Here is a 23,008-nt window from a genome sequence, read left to right as displayed (position 1 = left end):
TTCACTGGTACAAAGAAGGACTGATTGCAGCAAGTCACAGAATGGAAGTGGCTGTCTTTTGAGACTGCTGAGTTATTTAAACAAGCAAATTTGAAATTTCGCTTAGGCTACCTGCCAGTGGTGAGATTGTAAAATGAAGTGCTGACAAATGGCATTTGTTTTTGGGCTGGTGAATAGGATGCTAGATGAAGTAACTTGAGTGATACCAGGCTATTTTTAGTATTCAAATGTTGTATACTCCCAGAACTATGCAAGTCAACTGCTGGTCTCCAGTCAATGCTGTTTACAACTGAGGCCAAGAATTTTGCTTAGAGGTTTTAGCTGTTGTTTTCTTAGACATGCATCAGTTTACAATGGAGAAATGAGCTGAAAATACAGGTGGATGCTTGTACCTGTATCATGCAGGTTTTTATTCTTTAAAGGAATGTGTGCATCACTGGCTAGGCCAACATTTATTCCAATCCCTCATTACTCAGAGGGCAGCTAAAAGTCAACTACATTAATGTGGGTCTGTAGTCACCTGCAAGTAAGGATGGCAGTTTCCTTCCCTAAAGAACATTAGTAAACCAGATGGTTTTCTGACAGTTGCCAACAGTTTCATCATTAGGCTCTTAATTCTAGTTTTTAATTGAATTTAAGTTCCACCATTTGCCATAGCGGGATTCAAACCTAGATCCTCAGAATGATACCTGGGTCTCTGTACTGTCACTAGATTATTAATCCAATGAGACCGTCACTTCCCTATTTTCTAAATGTGGAACAATGTAAGATTTGGTCATTTTGTTATCATTGTGTTTTTCCCAAAGCCCCAACATATACTTTGTAACCTACATACTTCTCAATGTCATAGTTCCCAACCAAAGGTACAGAAGGGGCTAGAATGAAGCTGTTCTTCATCTGTGACTGATCTTTACAACTGAACCTGTTGTGTCCCTGCAGTGGGAATGTGCTGACAGGAAATTATAGTAACCCAATATTGCGTGCAGTTCTGGTCTCCTTCCTGTCAAAAGGATGTTGTGAAACTTGAAAGAGTTCGAAAAGATTTACAAGGATGTTGCCAGGGTTGGAGGATTTGAGCTATAGGGAGAGGTTGAATAGGCTCAGGCTGTTTTTTTTTCCCTGGAGTATCGGAGGCTGAGGGGTGACCTTATAGAGGTTTATAAAATCATGAAGGGCATGGATAGGATAAGTAGACAAACACACTTCCGTTAGGTGGGGGAGTCCAGAACTAAAGGGCATAGGTTTAGGGTGAGAGGGGAAAGGATATGAGACCTGAGGGGCAACTTTTTCACGCAGAGAGTGGTACGTGTATGGAATGAGCTGCCAGAGGAACTGGTGGAGGCTAGTACAATTGCAACATTTAAAAAGGCATCTAGTTGGGTATATGAATAGGAAGGGTTTCGAGGGATATGGGTTGGGTGCTGGCAGTGTGACGACATTGGGTTGGAATATCTGGTCGGCATGGACAAGTTGGACCGAAGGGTCTGTTTCCGTTCTGTACATCTCTATGACTCTAATTGCTGCCGTGGTTCAGAATAAATGGTACCTCAAACTGTCTTGGTTTGGACTGCTTGAGGTGATGGTGTAGTCTGTAAGCCATTGGGCTGGCATACCATTTTAAAAAATATCTTTGTTTAAATGCTTGCCATTGGCACTGAGGATATCTGGTAGGAGTTGTTGAAATTGTCAAAGTAGTAGTGGTTAAGTTTGCTGAAGCACCAGCAGTGCAAACCAGGGGATTATAATGTTCAACTTGAGACACCAATATCGGTCAGACCCACTAAGGGAAACTCTTGAGAGTGCAGGCTCCATGGTGAACTGTGGTAATTAATCCAGTGACAAGAATGGCAGAGTTCTGGATTCAACTGGAGAAATAGTGACAGAATGAAATATTATCACTATTAGTTTTGTCATTTAATATTCAACTCTAATTGACCATGAAGGTGATGGTAAATACCAATTTTTTTTACAACGAGTAGCTTGCTAGCCTGTTTCAGAGGGTAGTTAATAGTCAACCAAACCCGTGTAAGTCTTCAGTCATAGACCAAACTGAGTAAGTACAGCAGATTTCCATCTCCAAAGGTTTCTAATGAACAAAATTAATTTTTATGGCAATCAAGAAGTATCATTGTCACCATTGCTAGCTTTTTAAAATTATTTACATTAAAACTTTCCCTGCCACCATGTCAAAATTTCTTTTTTTCCCTGGATGCTGGTCATGTAACATAACCATTATATTATAAAACAGTATAAATACAAATGGTCTTGTTTTTGCCATTCCTAAAGCAAAGACCTGAATTATTGCAATGTATTTTGATCATTGCATCACAAAGTCTATGGAAATTTTAAAACTTGTTTTCTCTCCTACTTGCTCAGTATTGAGCAGAAAATGTTAACATCAGATACTTTTAAGTGGAGCAGTAGTTAACTGGAGAGTAGAGGTCTCAGTGCTTTAATTCTGTATCATCTGTCAAATGGATAAATGTTTTCCAAAGCACGCCGCATGTGTTTCAAATTCCATTACGTTGCTGCTCCATATAAGGGTATCAGATGATGCTCTTTACACCACAACCCTCCACTTGTATGTATCTGTGAACTAAATGAGGATCTGCTGTTTGTCAAAGACTTTTATTTGATGAGTTTGACTTGTTCTCGACTGTCCTTGATAGAGAACAGCGGTATTGAGCAAAATCAGATCAGTCAACCATAATATCTTTGTATTTTACACTGTACTCGAATAAGATATCAGAAATTTAATCATCACACAACAATAACTTAATTCAGAGCTTTTCAGTATCTTGTGTTTAAGCTTTGAATCTGCTTTGTATCAATATAGCAATTGATACCTGAAAATACAACATGGCCTTGAGACTATTTAGCACGTTTCTCAGCAGAACGTACAATGACATTTGTTTTGAGGGCTTCCTTAAAGGTTTTCTCACTCTCACTGATGACAGAGCATTTGGACTCCCACAGAAGTAGAATTGCATTAACACATCCCCCACCTGCTCCCACAGCGACTTCTACACCATCGACAATACTTTGTTTAGCTATTCACTGCACCTCAAGTCATACTTTCTTTATTTCCTGTGTTTGTTGCTGGTAAGTTTACTTATAAATCTGTCAAAAACAAGCCTGGGAGAAACCGACCTGTGATCGGAAGAGCACCTTCTCAACCTTTCCTTCCAGTTTGTTTCAGGTGCAGGTTTTTTCCTGTTAGGTCACTAGGTAAATTTTCCTGTTGATTTGGGGTGGATTTCTCTGTCACCCTTGTGAAGTTTGAGTGTTATTTCTCATATTAATACTGGGTTTTGGTGAGCATAAAGAACATACAACACCTTTGTGTAATTTACTAATTGTCATACAAAATAATGTAACACCCCTTAGTGAGATTGAGATATCAACTCTACAACACATCAGTTATTTCAGCCACTATTTTGTCTTGCCTGGTTTGTACTATACTTTTCAGGTTGGCCATACTGAGATGCTTCTGAACACTAAAATTCCTGAGATTGTCTCAAACCTTGAGAATCTTTCTGAAAGGCTTTATGAATCTTCCAAAGTTTCTACTTAATGTCCACAAACTTTCTCCCATTTGGTGAGTGAAGTCTTGCTACATGCATTCAGCATAATAAGCAAGTGGCTCACAGGCCACAATGTGACCTGACTAGGGGTCCTATCCAGCCTGCCACTTAGGTTTCAAATGCAGAAAGTAAAATTATAAGATTATTTTAAGGGGATAGATGCTTGTTTAATCAGAGGCAGTTTCTCTCCAACATTTGCTACTGTAGGTTCACAACATGACTGTCGTTGACATCAAGGATCCATTTGACCATGTGTGGCACCAAAGAACTCCAGCAAAATGAGAGTGAATGGGAATCAAAGAAAAACCTGTCTGACTGGTTGGACTTGTATCGCGTACAGAGGGTATTGGTCATAGTTGTTGTTGGTCAGCTATTTCTGCTTCAGCACTTCTCTTCAAGTGTTCTTTAGGGTAAATATTTTCTAATTAATTTGTTTAGAGATGTTATTATACACCTCTGAAGCAAATGGAGCTTGAACCCAGGTCTCCTTCAACTGAAGAAGTGGTAGCGATGCTACTACTGCACCATGCGTACCCCCTAATTGGAGGCAGGCTAGAGGGGGTGTGTGCATTCAAAGGAGACAGGGAGGGAGGTTGCATGTGTCAGAGGAGTGGGAGAGGGTGATATGCACATGCGTATTGTAGGGAGGGCATGTGAGGGGAGAGGAGAAGTGGGTATGTGTCTGTGTGAGATGTGGAAGGGAGAGGGTTTGTGTGCATGTGAGACAGGGGAGGTGAGATGGATGAAAAGGAAGTGGGTGTGCACAAGGATGACTTATGTGTGTGTGTGTGTATCTATGTCTGGAGCAGGGAGGACGGTAGGAGTGGAGGCTGTATGAGAAGGAGGGAGGTACAGTGGAAAGAGGGAAAGGAAGAGGTTGGGCGAGCATGGCCTATGTGTCTTCCTTTGGTTGAAGCTGCACCAAGTTTAAATATTTTCAAAAACACAAATTGCTGATAAAACTCAGCAGGTTTGGCAGCACTTGTGGAGCGAAAGCAGAATTAATATTTTTGGTCCAGTGACCCTTCTTCAGAAAGATTGCCATTTTGAGGACAGGAAAAAATGGAATCAGAGATGCAAATATTGAATGCTTTCTGGGAAGAATGCTTACTAAAGCCATTACATAATGTGAGTGTATTCTATTTGTAACTGTTTCGAGCTTCACTCCAGGCCATTTTCTGACAGTTAATTTAAAAATTGCTGCATTGTCAGAATTCAACTGAGAACATGAGGTAGAGGTTAACGATTTCTCAGCACTCTTAAAAAGATATCCTCTGGTATCTTGGCTAACATTTATCCAGAAACTGACTTTATAATAGATTAGTTGATTTCTTTACAAAATGATTGCCACATACCGATGTGGCCAAGTGTATGTGAAGTACTTTCAGACCTCATGAGGTCTAGATGCAAATTTGCTAATTCCCTGTTGTTGGAGTTTCCTGACTATTATTACTTCCACAACGCCTTCCACATTGAACTTTTAAAAATTTGTATATTTTCATAATTTACTCCTATGCGGAATTGAAGTTCACACCCTGGTACTTAAGATGCAAGAGTTTTTTTTATAGGTACTTGGATTCATTATTGCTGAAATATTGATTAAGAGCTTAAATGTCATAATTATTACTTTGTGCCATCAAAGATTAGAATATATCATTGATTTTTAAAAAGCTGCCAGAATGGTGCTGTTGGATTTTTCAGTTAGCTTTCAATCCTGAAATGCTGTATTTTTATGTGAAATTGCATGCAATGTATTGTGTCCAGTATACAAGATTTTTTGCTACATTTCTGAAAGTGTTCATTTTGGCTGCAGTACCAACAGGCAACTTTTGACTGCTATATTTTACTGCTCTGCAGCCTGAAAATGTGGGAACCAGAGATGATGGTGTAATGAGATTTGAATCAAAATTGGTGGAAATATCTCTACTTGTGCTTACATAACTCTTTTTGGAGTTTTCTGGATTGCTGGATTACTGTGGGGAATAATTTTCTGAATATCACCGGTCAAGTGAGAGAAAATTGTACTTCCAGTAGTCTGTTCACAACCTGAGAACCTTTGGCAGAAAATCGCTCGATGACTTTAACTTTACCATGATTTGGGCTTCGTAAAATACTACTTCTGCTCAATGAGCTAACTGCCTGAAATAATACAGCAATTTCAATGTCAAGTTGAGCAATCAGGAATAGTTTTGATAAATGGGATCAGTATTCAAAAACAACATTATACTGAGGTAGAGTCACGGTTCAGCAAGCTGTTCTGCAAGGGCTGATGCTGAGTTGGTGTCCTTTGATTTGGACACTGGCAACAAATTTTCCATTTAAGGTTGTAAGTTTCAAAATTGTACTGTGTTAAAGCAAAATTTTTGTTTGAGGAAAAAGATCAGGGTGCGCGTAGTGTGCTGAGGTGTGTCTGAAAGCCCATCCCATGGTTTTCTAATCGGAATAAATTGTTTTGTTTTTTCTTAAAGAATGTTGATTATTGCACAGTTGCCTCTGCTGAGGAACTGAACATCTGTCAGCTAAATCAGACTGTCATCCCTCATTTTCTAAAGCACCTGCCATGGTTGAGTTGTAGCACTTCCTGCGAAGATAGAATCATTGAGTCATACAGCATGGAAACAGACTCCTCAGTCCAACACATCCACACCAACCAGGTTTCCCAAACTAAAGTAGTCCTATTTGCCTGCATTTGGCCCATATCCTTGTCTATCTCTTCCTTTTCATGTGCCTGTCCAAATGTCTTTTAAATGTTGTAACTGTATCTGCATCTCCTACTTCCTCTGACAGTTCATTCCAGATACAAACCACGCTATGTGAAAAGGTCCCTTTTAAATCTTTCTCCTTTCACCTTAAAATTATGCCCTCTAATTTTAAGCTTCCCTGCCTTATGTATGCTTCTCAAGATATTATAAACCACTATAAGGTCTTAACCTCCTATGTGCCAGTGAAATTAATTACAGCCTATCCAGCCTCTCCTTATAACTCAAACCCTCCAATTCTGGTAACCTCCTTGTAAATCTTTTCCAGTTTAATAACATCCTTCCTAGGATGACCAGAACTGCACAAAGTACTCCAAAAGCAGTCTTATTAATGTCCTATGCAACTGCAACATGACATCCCAACTCATACTGAATGGTCTGAGCAATGAAAGCATGTGTGCCAAATGCCATTTGTTACCATCCTGTCTACCTGTGACTCTACTTTCAAGGAGCTATGTACCTGAACTCTGAGGTGTCTCTCTTCGATAACACTGCCCAGTGCTCTACCATTAATTATGCAAGTCCTGCCCTAATTTGTCTTACCAAAGTGCAATACCTTGCATTTATCTAAATTAACTTCTCAACCCACTGTCCCAGTTGATCAATATCCTGTTGTACGCTTGGATAACCTTCACTGTCCACTTTACCACCAATTTTGGTGTCATCCGCAAACTTACTAACCATTACGTAGTATGTTTTCATGCAAATCATTTATATAAATGACCAACATATGGACCCAGCACTGCTCCCTGTCGAACACCACTGGTTACTGGCCTCCAGTCCGAAAAACAATCCACCACCACCACCACCACCTATCCACTTAGCTGAATCAAGAAAATATATAAACTGTACAAAGGTTACGTAGCTAAAAGACAGTCTGTCAAGAATTTTCACATGGCTAACAGCAACTATACTTTTCTTCAAGGTACAAAGACTCAAAGGAAATGTCAGCCAACTGTGGCTAACAAAAGGAAACTAAGATTAAAAGAAAAGGCTTAAAAGTGGCCTAGAGTAGTCATAAATCTGATACTTGGTAAGATTTCAGAATGCAGCAAGAAATTGATGAAGAAAGGGAGAATAGAATACGAATGCAATCTAGCAAAAACTAAAAATATAGTCAATTTTTGCTACTACGTAGAAGGAAATGTTTGGCTTAAATGAATATGGGTCTGTTAAAGGCAGTGTTGGGAGAATTTATAATGAGGAATGGAGAAATGGCAGAGCAGCTAAATGATTACTTGCTATCTCTTCATATTGAGAGAGATTCGAGCAATCTCTCCATTAGAAATCCACGTGACTTGAGCTAATAAGTTGAAGGAAATTAGTATTCGTAAAAAGATTGTACAAGAGAAATTAATAGGGTAGCAAGTTGGTAGGTCTTCAGGACCTTATAATCTACATCAGAGTTGAGGAAGTGGCCAAAGAGAGAGTCAGTGCAATAATAATCTTCTAAAGTTTCATGGATTCTAAACGATTCCTTCAATCAGAAGTGTGCTAATGTCACCTCATTCCTTTTTAAGAAAGGAAACGAAGGGAACCACAGTGGAAATGGACACTTGGATAAAAGTTATCTGAGTAGACAATTCTTACTGCAACAGTAGGAAGTTCTAGTGAGACCACATCAGGAGTAACGTGAGCCCCTATTTAAGAATTATTTTAATTTGAAGCAGTTCACAAGAGGTTTGCTAGGATGACCTTCTGGTACGGGGGGGGATTGACTTATGAACAAAGGTCAAACCAGTTGGGACTCTACTGAGTGGAATTTAGAAGAATGAGAGGCAATCTCATTGAAACATACAGGATTCCTAAGGAGCTTATTACGGTAAATGCTGAGAGGAGAGAATGTCTCCCCTCATGGAAGAGTCTCTGACCAGATGGCATAGTCTCAGAATAATGGGATACCAAGTTAAGCCTGAGATTTGGAGTTTCTTCTGAGCGTTGACAGTGTTTGAAATTCCTGGCCATAGAGAGCTGTGGGGGCTGTTCCATTGTGTAAGTTTAAGGCTGAGATAGATTTTTGGTTATTTGGGGAAATCGCAGGAAAGTGTCATGAAGGATGTCAGGTCAGCCAGGATCCTGTTGAATAGTGGAGGAGGCTCAAGGGGCAGAAAGTCCTACTCCCTTCCTGTTTCTTACTGTCTTATGATTAGCGACAGTTATCATGGACTTACAAATGAGAAATAGTATTTATCAAACCTTTTGGGAGTTTGTTGAATACATTACTAACAAAATTATCAAAGAGAAGTCTATGGATGTAAAATATTTAGATTTTCGGAGGGTTTTTAATAATGTCCCCACAAGACTTGATTTACAAAATCTGAGCACCTGGAAAAGGGGAAGTGTACTGGAATAGATTAAAGATTGGCCAACATTCAGAAAGCCAAGAGAAGGAATAAATAAACCATAATCATGTTCGCCGACTGTGACTAGTAGGATATTGCAAAGTACACACTATGTGTCAATGATTTGAATGTGAGGACCAAATGTAATAATTCTAAATTTGCAAATTTGATACAGAGCTAAGCAGGAATGTATCTTGTAAGAAACGTGTAAAATGTTTTCAGGAGGATTTGGACAGATTGGGTGAGAACAAAGCAAATCATTTAGAGAAATGAGAGATTATATACTTTTGGTAAGAAGAACAGATATGCAGAATATTTCTTAAATGGTGAGAGGTTGAAAAGTACATAGATGCTTGGGAATCCTTGTCAATGAGTCACCAAAGATGAACATGCAAGTTCAACAAACTATTATCAAGGTTAATGGAATGTTAGCCTTTATCTCAAAAGTATTTGAGTGCAGGAGATTTGCAGTATTGTTTTGATTGTGTAGGAACTTAATTAGTCCATACCTGAAGTTCAGTGTACAGTTTTGGTCTCCATATCTTAGAAAAGACATTGTTGCCATATCCTTATAACAAAGGTTCAGCAGACTTGTTCTTGAGGTGGAAAGGCTGTCCTATGAAGAGAGAATGGGCAAATAGGGCCTGTATTCTGCACATTTTTGAAGAATGAGAGGTGATTTCATTGAAAGTCTACATATTACTTAGAGAAATAGACAGGATAAGATGTTTCTTCTGTTTGGGGGAATCTGGGCACCGTTTAAAAGTAAGGGAGACGCCATTTAAGACTGACATGATAATTGTTTTTTTACTCACTGTGATAAATGTTTGGAAAATCTCTGCCCCAGACGGCTGCAGAAGTCTTTGAGTATATTTAAAGTAAGGGTTGATACATTTTTGGTTATCAATAGCATAACAGGTTATAGGGATAGTGTGGGTAAACAGCAATGAAGCAGTTGATCTGCCACGATAGTGTTAAATGGCAGAGCTGGTTCAATGAGCAGAATGATTTATTCCTGCTGCTATGTTCCTAAATTTATGTAAAACTGATGCTGGTAAGTTGGAAGATATCACATGATTGGAAAAAGAACATTTTTTAAAATATGTTCGAACATTACAAAATTGCATGGGGCAAGTGTGACTAACAAGAAAATATCACAAGGTCATGTCAGAACTTATTTTTCTCTCAAACATATCAATGTTTTCAAATAGTTCTCATCCGTCTCTGGTACAGTGTTTGTGACTTATCTTCAGTATAGTTATTTTGTGTGTAGGAGTGCAAAGTTAAATTGTAAAGTTTCCAGAATTCCCAATTATATTTTTGAGGGATTTCTGAAATATGTACTTGGTTTAAATTTAATGTACAAAATATCCTTTGTCTAGACTATTTTGTATTAAATCCCATAATAGTTCTTATTTGAGTTACTTCAGTTTTAAAGGTGTGAAGCAGAAGCTGTCTGTTAGACTGATAATGAACAGACAGAGCAAGTAATCTTGGATTGGATGCATGGTACCTACTGAAATCTTAGATATTACAGTTGGGTCTATTCCTTTCTCCCCCATGCCCACTCCTGGTCTGTAAATAAGGAAAAGCAGTCAAAGTTGTATCCTTGTGTATGAGAGTCAGTTGGAACATCAGTACATGGGCTTGAGTGTAGTAGGATCAGATTCTTTTTACGGTGGCCTACATTGTTAAAGTTTTTTATTGTGAAGAAGAAGAAATGGGTGGGAAGTAGAATGATGGGAGCTTGACGAATTCTGGACAGCTGAGATACCAATTGCTTTCTCCTATTTATCACTAGTAAACCAAATATATCTGCCTCTGGGCTTCATCAAAAAGAAAGACCTGTTTCACATATTTTAAGAAACTATAGGCTGACTAGCCTGACCGGTCTTTAGAGCCCATTATTAAGGATGAGATTTCAGAGTGCTTGGAAGTGCATGGTAAAATAGTGGGGAGTCGGTACAGCTTCATTGAGAGGAGATCATGCCTAACAAATCTGTTAGAATTCTTCGTGAAGGTAAGGAACAAGTTAGACAAAGGAGAACCAGTGGATGTGATCTACTTGGATTTCCACATGGTCTTTGTCAAAAGTGCCGCACAGGAGGTTGCCAAATAAGATAACAGCTATGATATTTGGGCACGGTACTGGCATGGATAGAGGATTGCCTTCTGCCAGTCAGCCAAAGAGTAGGGATAAAGGGGTCTTTTTCAGGATGTCAGCTTGCGGAGTTCTGCACTGGTCTGTATTGACTTTATTCGTTAACGTTTGGGCCAAAGAAACTGAGGGTATTGTTGCTAAGTTTGCAAATGACACAAGTGGAGGGACAGGTGATGTTGACGAAGCAGGGACACTGCAAAAGAATTTAGACAGGGTAGGAGAGAGGGCAAAGAAATGGCAGATGGAATATGTTGTGGGAAAGTGTGAGGTTATCCACTTTGGTAGAAAACAAAGAGGCATAGATTATTTTCTAAATGAGGAAAGAAGGGAAATCTGAAGCTCAGTGGTACTTGGGAGTCTTAGTTCAGGATTCTTTTGAGGTTAGCATGCAGGTTCAGTTGGCAGTTAGGCAAATGCAGTGGTGGCATTAATTTCAAGAGGGCTTGAATACAAGAACTATGATGTCCTGGTGTTATGGTATTGAAACTTGAATAAATTATATAGTATCAAATGTATCTAAATTACCGGTATATGTGAAATACAGTTGGTTCTGCTATAACGCATGTTTCTTCAACATGAATTGGCTGTAATGCGATTGAAGAATTTGGACCGTTATTTGTAGAATGTGAACTTTCCTTATATGAATTGGCTATAATGTGATTTTGACCCCATTAGTTTAAGTGGTGCGGCTATTGTGCAATTTTCTCTAATGCATGATCACAAGAGAACAGAACTATCGTGTTCTATTGGAACTGAATATAGTCATTGGATCTTGATGGGAATGTGTACTGCTCCTGTACATATTATGGAAGAGAGTGGCCTTGTTTAACTTGATCAGGTCAAAGCTTGATCTGTATCTATGAAATGGTAGTGTACAGAGTAGATATACATGACTACAAATAGCCATGCTTGTAAGAGGATGGAAACAGCATTCATTATTGAGCATTGCTGGAATGGTATGAATCTGACTGCACATTAAAAAAACTGTGTACTTACTCATACAGTATGGTCAGGTCACATTAGCTTTGGACGCAACTTAAAGTCTTTTTGGCTGAATGCATTGTAAAATATTATAGTTATGATACATTTTATATCTATATGAACATACTTTCCCTGAAATGTAAACTGTATAAAATCAGAGTTTTTAAGCCAGCTGTCTAGTCCAAGTAGCTTTTTGTCAGATTCACTGCCCCCTTGTTTACCCTCTGAGTAAGGGCACTGACTCTTTGAGTTCCAAGAGCACAATATGTGCTTCAGTACTTGACCTAAAGGATTACCCTTTTTATATGGTAGTGTGCTAAGTGTCACTGACTATTTAAGTGTGGAGTGCATTAAATCCAAGTTTAAAACTGTGCATATGTGCATGCTTTCTTTCCAGGCATCACTGTAGATGATGACCCACCAAGTCCAGTGTTTCCAGCTCAGGTGGGGATCTGAATCCTTCCCACCGTCCCCACATGTCCACACTTTCTCTCTGCTGTAACTACACTTGTGACTGCAGGCCAAGTGATTAGCTGAAACCTTATCCACACATGTAACATATTTGGTTTCTTCCCATTTGAGAGTGGTGCTTATTCCTTCCATGTTAAGTCTCATGATATTGTTTTAAGAAAGTTTTAAATGTTATGATTAAGGATTAAAGTATTTTAATGAACATTAACCAAGAATAGTGATCGATGCTACTTGACCAATAGATGTCATGCATTCCATTTCAGACAATAAAGAACGGCTAGCTACAGTTACGCAGTATCCAGTTGTGTGCCAGTTGTAGCAAACTGAATGGAAGAGTGGGCTGATGTTCAACATTTTATCGGCTCACTGATGCTTTGCAGCTGTGACCTTCTAGACACTGTTGTCACAAGTTAGTTTCAGGTGTGATGTAAGAGAAATTCTTTTGAAATAGGTTGTGGCACAAGGACTAAATCAACAGCTACTAGCAATTGGCTAACAAATTCCAGATTCTCCAACAGAGCCTTGAGATGTACCCTAATCCTGTCTGTAAGATCTACCTATTGCATCAGTAGATGTTTTTCAAACTCCTCTTCATCAACATACAGTAGTCCCCGTGGGGGATACGTTCCAAGACCAACCATGCAAGCCTGAAATTATGGAAATTTACCTCCTTGGCAGCCCCTTAGTCCCTAGTTCTGGAATGTTCCATGTAATATGTTTGGACCATGGGAAACCGCAGAAACCAACTCTGCGAATACAGTGGTTGCCATGTACATGCAAACAGCATATCATTTCTTTTAACTGTTTAATTTTCCTCATACCTTAATTTTCATAGGTAATCTGTATAATTATTGCTCATAAGAATGATCCCAGGGCTCAGGAAAGGTCTTTGGATTGGCCATGCTAAATTGCCCAAAAATGTCCAAGGGTGTGCAGACTATGTTGGTTAGCCATAGGAAATGCAGGGTTACAGGGATGGGGTGGGGGGTGTGGAGGTGGAGAGCCTGGGCGTAATGCTCTTCAGAGTGTTTGTGTGTGCTTGTTCGGCCAAATGGCTTGTTTTCACACTATAGGGATTCTATGAAAGTTTTGTGGATGAAGGGCTTGTCGTGTGCAGTGTGTTGAAGACTCTGGGTCAGAATACTGAGAGGCCCGGATAGAATGGACATGGACAAAATGTTTCCACTCTGTTGAGATACTTGTTTATGGACCCGGCCAGATCCCCGCAAAATATGTTAAAAGATAGCCTAGACCCTAACTTTCTCTTATTTTAAAGGCAGATGTGAAGTGGATATTCCAGGTGTGATACAGTTGGTCAAACCACTTAGCTTTAAGCAAAATAGAATTTATTTAAACACTGCAGGTGAAACACGAACAAAAGAAAAAGGAATTTAGAATAACCTATTAGTAAACTTAACCAACCTGGTACAGTAACTATTATTAATTAACTGCTCCAATTCAGTAACTTCCCACAAACATAGCCCTTGGCAAAAAGGTAAATTCAAATACAGATTCTTAACCAACAGGAGGGAATAACGTACAGATATTTCAGAAGTAGGTCAGAGGAGTACTTCGTTGAAGTTTGCAACTTCCCTGGACTCTCATATCTTGTGACTGCTACAGCTAAAAACAAACTAGAAAAATCCTGAACAGGAAGAACTGGCCACTCCCCTTCCATCCTTGAACTAGCCTCTTCCTAAACTCTTCGGCTCCTCTGCCTTGACGACCTTTCTTCAAAAAAAAATCAAGGACAAAATAACCTTTTTAAAGTGACAGCATCGTCACACCAGGACCTGAGGGCAAGGAGTGAAGGGATAACCATTTAGAACTGAGATGAGAAGGTAATTCTTCAGCCAGAGGTAGTTCGTCTTTGGAGCTCATTACTGCAGAAGGCTTTGGAAGGCAAGTCAATTTAAGACTGAGAGAAAGATTGATAAGGGGATCAAGGGTTGCAGGGAAAAGTGGGATTGAGAATCAGCCATTATTCAATGACAGAGCATACGCGATGGGCTGACTGGCCTATATCTTAGGGTCTTATGTTAGACTTTACAGACAGTGGTAAGTTAGTATAAGGCCTTCAGAGTTGCTTATCTGCTAATTAGAATATGTGTGGGTGAGCAACCACTCTCACCCTCAACACACTTTTGAGAGTATGCCTGCTCATTGGACCTCCTATTTTTTTCAACAATCTGATAGCACATTTGCTGCCCTAATGGTCAGTGCAAGTGCACGTTTACTGTGCAAACTTGTTTTACAGATGTTCAAATCATGTGAATGAAATTCAGTAGAGCAGCTTTTTTTTTTAACAAGCTGAACCTGCCTGAGATAAATACAAATCTGATTTTGGGGTTCTACTTATATTGCTTTGTCAGTACTTCACCTTGCTGTAGCATAGGAAATATCCACAACTGTAGCTGACTTTTCATGTGGTCACAGCCAATTGCACTGCCATATCTGCTGTATGACATAGTCACTAAGGTCAAGAGTATAGGAAACGTTGCATACACCAAGTTTTTCTTCGCTCAGGGAAGGTCCTTCGAAAAACACATACTCGAAGCAAACAACCCCGACAATGGGAGCAAATATACAGGCAGTATCTCACTTGGGAATTGCATGCATTAGTTTAGCGATGTAAGTCAGTGTAGCTGCAAATCAGGTTGTCATAGAAAGCCTTGTTGAATAAAATATTCTGCTAATTCAGGCCTAACATAAATACAAAATGACAAACTGAAATTTGTGTAGCTGTGCAATCGTGAGGCCGTATTAAATCCCAAATCAGCAGTTAGGTAACATTTAAAGTGCAGAAAACACTTGAATGTTAAGTAAAATGGGGAAACTATAGCATGAATAGACAAAAAAATTGCACCATATGTTTGAAATGGGAATTAAAGTGTATGATGAAAATTGAGTCCAATGTCACGTTGAAGGATACAGCAAATTCCAAAATTCGGTTTAATGTCCACTGAGTTTTGGTGATTGAAATCTGCGATCTTGTGTTTTTTAATGTATTTTGTCTCTTCATTGCTTATGCTTTGACAATGTTTTTTCACAGAAGCTGTACAAATCAGGAAGTTCACAAATTTAATTTACATGGTTTGTGTTAGGTTAGTTGATATGAGCCGATGTAATCAGTGTTCTGATTACATGAGAATGCCACCTCCTGCAAATCCCCCTCCAAGTCACTCACCATCTTGATTTGGAAATAGACCATGGTTTCTTCACTGTTGCTCCATCTATAATGTTTATCTGCATGAAATGGATTGAGGCAGCTCACCACCATTTTCTCAAGGGCACTATGTGCAATAAGTAAAGGATGGAATGAAAACTACATTTCCATAAATGAAGTAAAAGTTCCCTATTTTGGTGGGGAAAAAGAACAACCTTCTACTGTGTTGGACATGATTTGAAAACAAGTGCCTAATTCCATAGTGAGGTACTTTTCAATTATGGTCATTTTAACTAGGTTAAGTAAACTGGTACATTTATTATTATATTGGGCTTGCTGCCAAAGATCTGAATTTCACTTTGACATAAATGGGGTGACTTAGGAGTAGGGACAGTCTTAATATGTGGTACAACTACCACAATTTGAACACGTTTGAAAATTTAACAATGGTACGCTTCCCAAAGATGTACTTCACTCGTTTTTCCAGCCTCTGTAGAAAGTATATTGCAAGAGCAAATTGCAGTAATAAAAAAAAGTTGAGATTAATAAGAACCGAACACACCCAAGATCATCAGCCTGAAACATTAATTTGTTTCTCTCTCCACAGATGCTGTCGAACCTGTTGAGGTATTTTCAGCATTTTACATTTTTAATTATTATTTGATGCAGTACTCATCTTTGATTGCTACTGGATGAATCAAGCGGATTCACTTAATCAGTAACAAGCTAGCATCTTTTAATGCAGTTCATATATCAAGGTGCTTCATAGGAGAGTAATTGCATAAAAATTGTCAGTGAGTCACAAAAAAGGATAATACAGCAGACTGTCTAAATCATGACTGTCAAAAGAGATAGCTTATTTGAGGATAGAAGAGTAAGTACAGCAGTGCAAGCAGTCATTTTGCATTCATTTTCACTTTTAATTTTAGGAGGAGATTTTAAAAAGAACAGATTGCCAGATCTGCTTTCCCTAAGGCAACACTATTTTGAAATAAGAACAAATCATTTCTGGTACACAGGCTTCAACTAAAAGAGGAATGAACTTTATTTGCTGTTCAATTCTGCTTGCTTCTGCTGTTTACAAGCAGAGTATTGCAGGTGTTGAGTTTTCTCCCTTCTTAAAGCACCAGACAATATTTTTATAAGAGCAATGGTTTGTATTTAGTTAGCATCCCAAGGCAACTTACAGGGACACTATCAAACAAAATTTGAACCTGAGCCACCTAACACATTAGGTGACAAAAAGCATGGCGAAACAGGGTGAGCTTTAGGAAAGATCTTGAAGGAGGAGGTAGAGAGAGAATTAGAATAGACAGGTTTATGGAAATAATTGCAAACTTTAGATCTTGTCAGTGGAACTGTAGCTGTTAATGGTGGATTGAGAACAAAACCTGAGGTGCACAAAATGTAGTAATGGAGTAAGCCACACAGTCAGGTTGAGGAAGACTTTGCTAGAGGGAAACTGAGGCAGAATGAGTAATTGTGAATTTGAGTCAAATTAAAAATCCTGAACAAAGGTGCTTTAATTCAGGTTAGCTCCAAAACATAAAGTCTTCAGAGCAAGAGGAGTGAGGAAATAAGGTATTGATTGAAAAGCCTGTCATTACCAAGACAAATGGTACTTCAACATCAAGTACAGGGAACACAATTGAATGGTATGATTTGGTTTGATTGGTATTTCCAACTTTAACACAGACTAAATATCCAGAAGTTGTGAGATGACTTAATTGAGACATACAGGATAATCAACGGGTTAGATGGGGTGGACAGTGAGAGCCTTTTTCCTCTTTTTCCTTGGATGGTGATGGCTAGCAGGAGAGGACAGAGCTTTAAATTAAGGAGTGATAGATATAGGACAGATGTCAGAGTTGTTTCTTTACTCAGAGTAGTAAGAACGTGGAACGCACTGCCTACGACATAGACTCACCAACTTTGAGCATTTGAAAGGTCATTGGGTAGATGTATGGATGAAATTGGAATAGAGTAGGATAGATGGGCTTCAGATTAGTTTCACAGGTCGGCGCAACATCGAGGGCCGAAGGGCCTATACTGCGCTGTAATGTTCTATTTCATTTTTAACTTCCTTTACTTTTTTTTTCATTTTTCTGCAAAATAGTTTATTTTTTCATAAAGTCCATACTTATTCTAAAGTCATCAGATAGCTTTGAGAGTTATAAGGTAGCAAGTTAGAAATGCCAATTGGAGTGTATATTCTGCAGTATATGTGAAGTCATGGACATACCATGTGTCCCACGTAAACCCATCCACAGGAAGTGTCATCAGCTACATTAGCTTGAGGTCTGGGTTTTGGGACTTGATCAATGGTAATGTGCATCCATGAGGCAGAGGACTATGCGGCTACCTTGTCCATGGAGATGGTCACACCAAGTTAAAAATGTATAGGTAGAGAAGGGATGGGTGACTTCTGGGTAGTCTACAAAAGTCACACAGGTAATACAAGAGTCCCCTGAGTGTCTCGTGCTTGCTAATTGATATTCCATTTTGGATACTGGTGAGGTTAACAGTTCCTCAGGGAATTGTAACCAATGCTGGATCATGGGTGACTCTGTAAAGGGGAGAAGAAAGAGTTTCTGCTGGAATTTCAAATCCGGTTTGAGGACAAACTGGAGTCAGGTTCAGGTGTTCTGATGTTAAGCAAAGCTAATTACATTGTATGAGGGTAGATTTAGCCTTAGGGGACTAGGCAGAAAGATTAAAAGATAAGGCAGTTGATGAACAATAGTCATTTAAGAAGGTATTCCGTTCCTTTCAACTAAACTATCTTCCAAAGAGAAAATTAAGATTGTAAGACTGAGAGAAAGCATTCGTGGCTAGGCAAGAAAGTTAAAAATAACGTAATGTTAAAACCAAGGTGTACCATCATGCAAAGATCAGTGGCAGGAGAATTGGGGAATTTTTAAAGACCAACAAAAGATTGCAAAAAATATGTAATAAAAAGACCAAGGATCGATTCTAAAGAAAACTAGCAAAAAATTTAAACACGCATAGCAAACATTACTACTCTTTTCCTATTTAAATTCTTATAGAAAATGTTGGTCCTTGGACAAAACCAAGGAGTTAACAATGGGGAATACAGAAATGGAAGGGGCACAAAATTCACAGTGGAGGACAATGAAACTATCCCAAACGTAACAGATAATGCAGAGATTATAGAAAATCAGGAACTTTAAATAAACATCACCACAAGCAAAAAAGTATTAAGCAAACTATTGGGAATAAAGGTAGGTAGGTCCCCAGAGCCTGATGGCCTACATCCTAGGGTCTTAATAGAATTGGCAACAGACAGAGTGGATCCATTGGTTATAATATTCCAAAATTCCCTGGATTCTGGAAAGGTTTCATTGGATTGGAAAGTGCTAATGTAATTCAGTGTTCTTCAAAAAGGAAGGGAGGCAGACAGTAGAGAATTATTGAACATCTGTTTTTGGGAAATTGTTGCAATTGGAAATTGGAGTAGAAGTAATGGGGCATTTAGAAAGTCAGAACTCAATCCATCAGCGTCAACATGGCTTTCTAAAAGGTCATGAGGAAGGGTGTATGCCCCAAACATCGATCCTTCTGCTCTGCGGATGCTGCCTGACTTGTTTTTTTCCAGCACCACGCTCTTGTTTCTAAAAGGTCAATGATGCCTTAATTAATTTGCTCACGTTCTTCGAAAATGTAATGAAGCAGATTATTTGGGTCCTGTAGATGTATATCTGGTTTTCCAGAATGCATTCAATGTGCCACACAAAAGATAATACACAAGCTATGATTCCACTAGGTTAAGGGTAATATTAGCTTGGATAGAAGATTGGCTAATCAACAGGAAGCACAGTTGGAATAAATGAGTCTTTTTGGTCTGCACGCTGTAACTTGTGTGTGCCATAATATGCAATCCTTAGGGCCCCAGTGTGTACAAGCAGTAATTATCCGTACATCCAGATCATTCAGATAGAACGTACTATAGCCACATTTACAGATAATACTAAAATACTGTATGTGGGAAAGTAAGTTGTAATGAGGAAATGAGAAATTTAAAAATTGATATGGGTAGATTGGGTGAATGGGCCAGAATTTGGCAGAATGAATTTAATGTGGATAAGTGTGAGCATACCCATTTTGTTCAGAAGAGTAAATAGGCAACTCACCACCTAAATGGAGAGAAACTTCCGAATGCTTGAGTGTCCTTGTGCGTGAGTTGCAGAAAGATAGTATGCAGGTACAGAGGAAATATGGAGGGCAAATGGAATATTTGGAATTGCCATAAAGGCTTTTGATAAATGCTTTTATATCAAGTAGGGAAGTGTTGTTGCAACTGTAAAGGCATTGGTGAGACTGCATCTGGAGTACTGTGTCCCCATACTTGAGGAAGGTTGTAATTGCATTGGAGGCAGTTTGGAGAAAGTTCATTAGATTGCCTCCAGAGATGATAAGTTTGTCTTATGAGGAGAATTTGACCAGTTAAGTCTATACTCAGTAGAATTTAGAAGAATTTAAAAGCTCTAATTGAGATATATAAGATGGTAATTGACAAATTAGACAGAGTGGATGTTTCCCCTTGTGGAGCAACTGGAATGGGAGGTCATAGTTTTAGGATAAGGGGTGACAATTTTAAAACAAATGAGGTATTACTTCTGTCAAAGAGTTGTAAATCTATAAGATTCACTACCCCAGAGTGCATGGACGAAGAAAGCTTAATAATTTGAGAGGAGATGGACTGACATTTAATGAGGAAAATGTTAAATGGTTACGGAGCATAGGTTGGAAAGTGAAGTTGAGGCCAAGATGAGATCAACCATGATTGTATTAAATTGCAGAGAAGGCTTGAAGGCCTGAATTGCCTACAGATGTTTCTAAGAGAAAGTGAGGACTGCAGATGCTGGAGATCAGAGTCGAGAGTGTGGTGCTGGAAAAACACAGCAGGTCAGGCAGCATCCGAGGAGCAGAAGAATTATCCCTGATGACTAGCTCTTGGCTGAAACGTCTATTCTCCTGCTCTTCGGATGCTGCCTGACCTGCTTGGCTTTTCCAGCACTACACTCTCTACAGATGCTTCTCGTTCTAATGATTGAGTCCTGGTGAGACTTGTACAATGGACATCAGTCACTCTTCATGGAACTGGGACTGATATTCTTGCGAGGAGATTTGCTAGTGCTTTTGGGATAATTTTAAACTAGAGTGTGCTGCGGGTTTGGGGGGGGGGAGGTGTTGGTAGGATCTGAGGGGTTGTACAAATTGGAAGGAAATAAAGTTGTTAACAAGACGCTGCAAATATGCTCGAAAAATGAAAAGACAGGAGAAATTAGCCAAGCACTGGTAATGGAATGATATCTAAAATACAAAGTTAAGTGCAGTCTATCCTAATTGACGCAACATTTGTAACAATGTAGATGATCTAAAAGCACAAGGAGAGATGCATCGGTATGATCTAATCACCATTACAGTAACGTGGCTGCATGATGAAGACTGGGAACTGAGTATTTCAGGATATTCAACATTTAGGAACAACAAAGAAAAGGAAGTGGCGTTGCACTGAGAAGGGATATGGTCACAACGTTAGTAAGAGAAGATCTCAGATTGGAAGAACAGTGCATGACATCTGTTCAGAAGAACTAATGGGCAGCTGGCATTGGTTGGAATGAATTATGCCACCAATTGATAATGGTAGTGCAAATCAGGGTTTTGTTCATCTATAAGAGAAGTATATAATGGCCACAGTATTCTTATAGGTGACTTCGATCAACAAATTGAGCACTATAACCATTCAAGACAACTTTAATGGAATGTGTTAGGGATGTTTTTGTAGAGTAATAAGTTGAGGATCCAACTAGAGGACATGGTATTTTAGAGTAGTATTAAATAATTAAAAAGGACTAATTAAAATCTTGTAAAGGAACCTTTAGGGATGAGTGACCACAGCATGATAGAAGTTTGCACTGTTTGAAACTGAAGTAATTTGTTCTGAAGCAAGGGTGTTAAATTTGAATATGGGAAATCATGAAGGCTGAGGAGGATTGGGGAAAATACATTTAAAAGGCATGACTATGCATTGGCAATGGATCATCTTTAAAGAATTATAACATGATTTACAGAGATTTTACATTCTTTCAAGGTGAAAGAAATGGCAATAAAGGAAGCTCAGGATTATGAGATTTAAAGAAAAGGCATGTAAAGTTGCTAGCAATGGCAATAATTCTGAGGATTCGGAGATTTATAAGACTATAGCAAAGGAGGACCAAGAAATTAATAAGGGAAGGGAGAATAGAATACGAATGCAATCTATCAAAAAAGGTAAAAAGAAGGAAATATTTGTCTCAAATGAACGTGTATGTAATACAGGGGCAATGGCAGAGAAGCTAGATTATTAGTTTGTTTCTGAGGAAGAAGCCAAAAAACTTCCAGAACTGGAAATCCAAAAGGCTAGGGAAATGAGCTCAAGGAAAGTAACATTGGCAAGAAGATTGTCCTGTAGAAGTTGATGGGGCTGAAATTTGACAAATCTCTTGTCCTAATGGTCTGCATTCCAGAATGCTTAAGGAGGTGGCTAGAGAGGTAACATATGCATTGATGATTATCTTCCAAAATTCAATAAATTATGGAATGATTCCTGCGGTTTCAAACATGGCAAATATTACCTCATTATGTAAGAAGGATGCAAGAAAGAGAACAGGAAATGACAGATCTGTTAGCTTACACCAGTAGTAGGGGAAAATGCCAAAGTCTATTCTAAAGTTTGGGATAAATAGATACCTGGTTGATGCTGGGATTGGGCAATTTAGGCATAGTCAAAATTGATTCGTGAATGGGAAATTGTGTTTGAAGGGAATTGTGTGGAGGATGTAACTAACTAAATTGATGGCGTTCATAGGCAGAGTATACTTCAATTTTCAGAAGGCTTTTGATAACCCCCTCCCACACACACACAGGAGTCTAGTGAGAAAAATTAAAGTATATATCGTAGGAGATACTGTACTTGTGTGGATTAATAATTGGTTAACAGAAAATAGTAGGAATAAATGGGTCATTCTCCTGTTAGCAGCCTGTGACCAGTGCGATGCCACGGGATCAGTACTTGGCCCCAGCTGTTCACAGTACAGGTATATGTTAATAATTTGGACTCAGAAACTAAATGTAACATTTACATATGATATAAAGGTAAGTGGGAATGTGTGTTGTGAAGATCAGATAAGAACTTAGTTAACAGTGGGGTGTTGAAGGCAAGAGTAATAGGATAACAAGGTGGAAAAACATTCAATACATAGATCCATTTAGCAATATTGGAAGCATTCAGTATGCAAGATCAGCTAACAAGGGGAAAAATATCCATTGTATGAATCCAGTTAACAAGGTTAAGAACGTTCATTGTATAACAATAAATGGTTTGATCTGTGCTATTGATACTCGCTGATTGTAACGGTCACCCAATTAATCTGTTTGTTGCCTTAGCTGGATGCTCCTCCCTGTAAAATGACTATATAGTTCATTGAGAAACTGCTCTTCCAGAGAACTCATCTCTGTGCAAGTGGGCGATTATTCACTCT

The 23,008-nt window shown here is 38.8% G+C and overlaps 1 protein-coding gene across 2 annotated transcripts in view; it reads left to right on the top strand.

The window, feature by feature from the left end:
- The window catches only part of LOC140463152 (AP-1 complex subunit gamma-1-like), a 135,123-nt gene that overhangs the window by 12,067 nt on the left and 100,048 nt on the right, over positions 1–23,008 (top strand). The window contains exon 1 of one of the 2 annotated variants that reach the window (XM_072556918.1): positions 16,072–16,091. The exons of the other annotated variant lie outside the window; for it this stretch is intronic. Coding sequence (XP_072413019.1) covers positions 16,072–16,091 — 20 coding nt within the window. Of the gene's footprint in view, positions 1–16,071; positions 16,092–23,008 lie in introns of those variants that run through there. 2 annotated transcript variants of the gene reach the window in all.

The sequence above is a fragment of the Chiloscyllium punctatum genome, chromosome 37 (genome assembly GCF_047496795.1).
Source record: "Chiloscyllium punctatum isolate Juve2018m chromosome 37, sChiPun1.3, whole genome shotgun sequence".
Lineage (NCBI taxonomy): Eukaryota > Metazoa > Chordata > Chondrichthyes > Orectolobiformes > Hemiscylliidae > Chiloscyllium > Chiloscyllium punctatum.
The sequence above is the reverse complement of the archived record's forward strand: the minus strand, read 5'-3'. Positions and strand labels throughout refer to the sequence as shown.